The 642-nt window shown below is 65.7% G+C and overlaps 1 protein-coding gene across 1 annotated transcript in view; it reads right to left on the bottom strand.

The window, feature by feature from the left end:
- The window catches only part of FBXL16 (F-box and leucine-rich repeat protein 16), a gene marked incomplete at its 3' end in the record, with an annotated part of 2642 nt that overhangs the window by 702 nt on the left and 1298 nt on the right, over nt 1-642 (bottom strand). Inside the window, 1 exon segment of the mRNA XM_008946235.1 lies at nt 186-642. This exon segment is cut by the window's right edge and continues 6 nt beyond it. Coding sequence (XP_008944483.1) covers nt 186-642 — 457 coding nt within the window.

Below are 642 nucleotides of genomic sequence, written 5' to 3' on the forward strand. Positions count from 1 at the left end.
TGGGAGAGGGGCACCCGTGGGTGTCGGGGCACCCGTGGGTGTCCTCACGCCACGGACACGGCACCTGCTGCTTCCAGCATGGCGCAGCACGGCGTGGCACCTCAATGGCATGCCATGGTGTGACATGGCATGGCACAGCTCCACACGGCATGGCACGGCACAGCTCGGCTCGCTACGACCCCCTACCTGTCGAGCACCAGCTCCTCCAGCTTGTGCAGGTCGCAGGCGATGTACTCCAGGGCCATGTCGGTGATGCGAGGGCACCAGGAGAGGTCGAGGCTCCGCAGCTTCCTCAAGTTCTCGGCCACCAGCTCCACGCCGTCATCCGTCACCTTGGAGCAGCCCGAGAGGCTGAGGACGCTCAGGTTGGGCAAGCTGTGCACCATGTTGACCACGCCGTGGTTGGTGATCTCCCAGCAGGAGTTGAGGCGGAGGGTGTGGGTGGTGTAGCCTTGCTTGGCGGTGAAGTAGGCGAGCGCCGTGTCCGTCACGTGGTAGGCTTGGAGGTTGAGCTCGGTGAGGTTGGGCAGGAGCTGGGAGATGGCGGCGATGGCGTCGTCGGCCACGTTGATGCAGTCGCTGACGCTGAGGGCCGTGATGCGGGCGTTGAGGCTGGACCACAGCCCCGCCTCCGTGAAGTCG

Source organism: Merops nubicus, unplaced genomic scaffold (genome assembly GCF_000691845.1).
Source record: "Merops nubicus isolate BGI_N331 unplaced genomic scaffold, ASM69184v1 scaffold44638, whole genome shotgun sequence".
Lineage (NCBI taxonomy): Eukaryota > Metazoa > Chordata > Aves > Coraciiformes > Meropidae > Merops > Merops nubicus.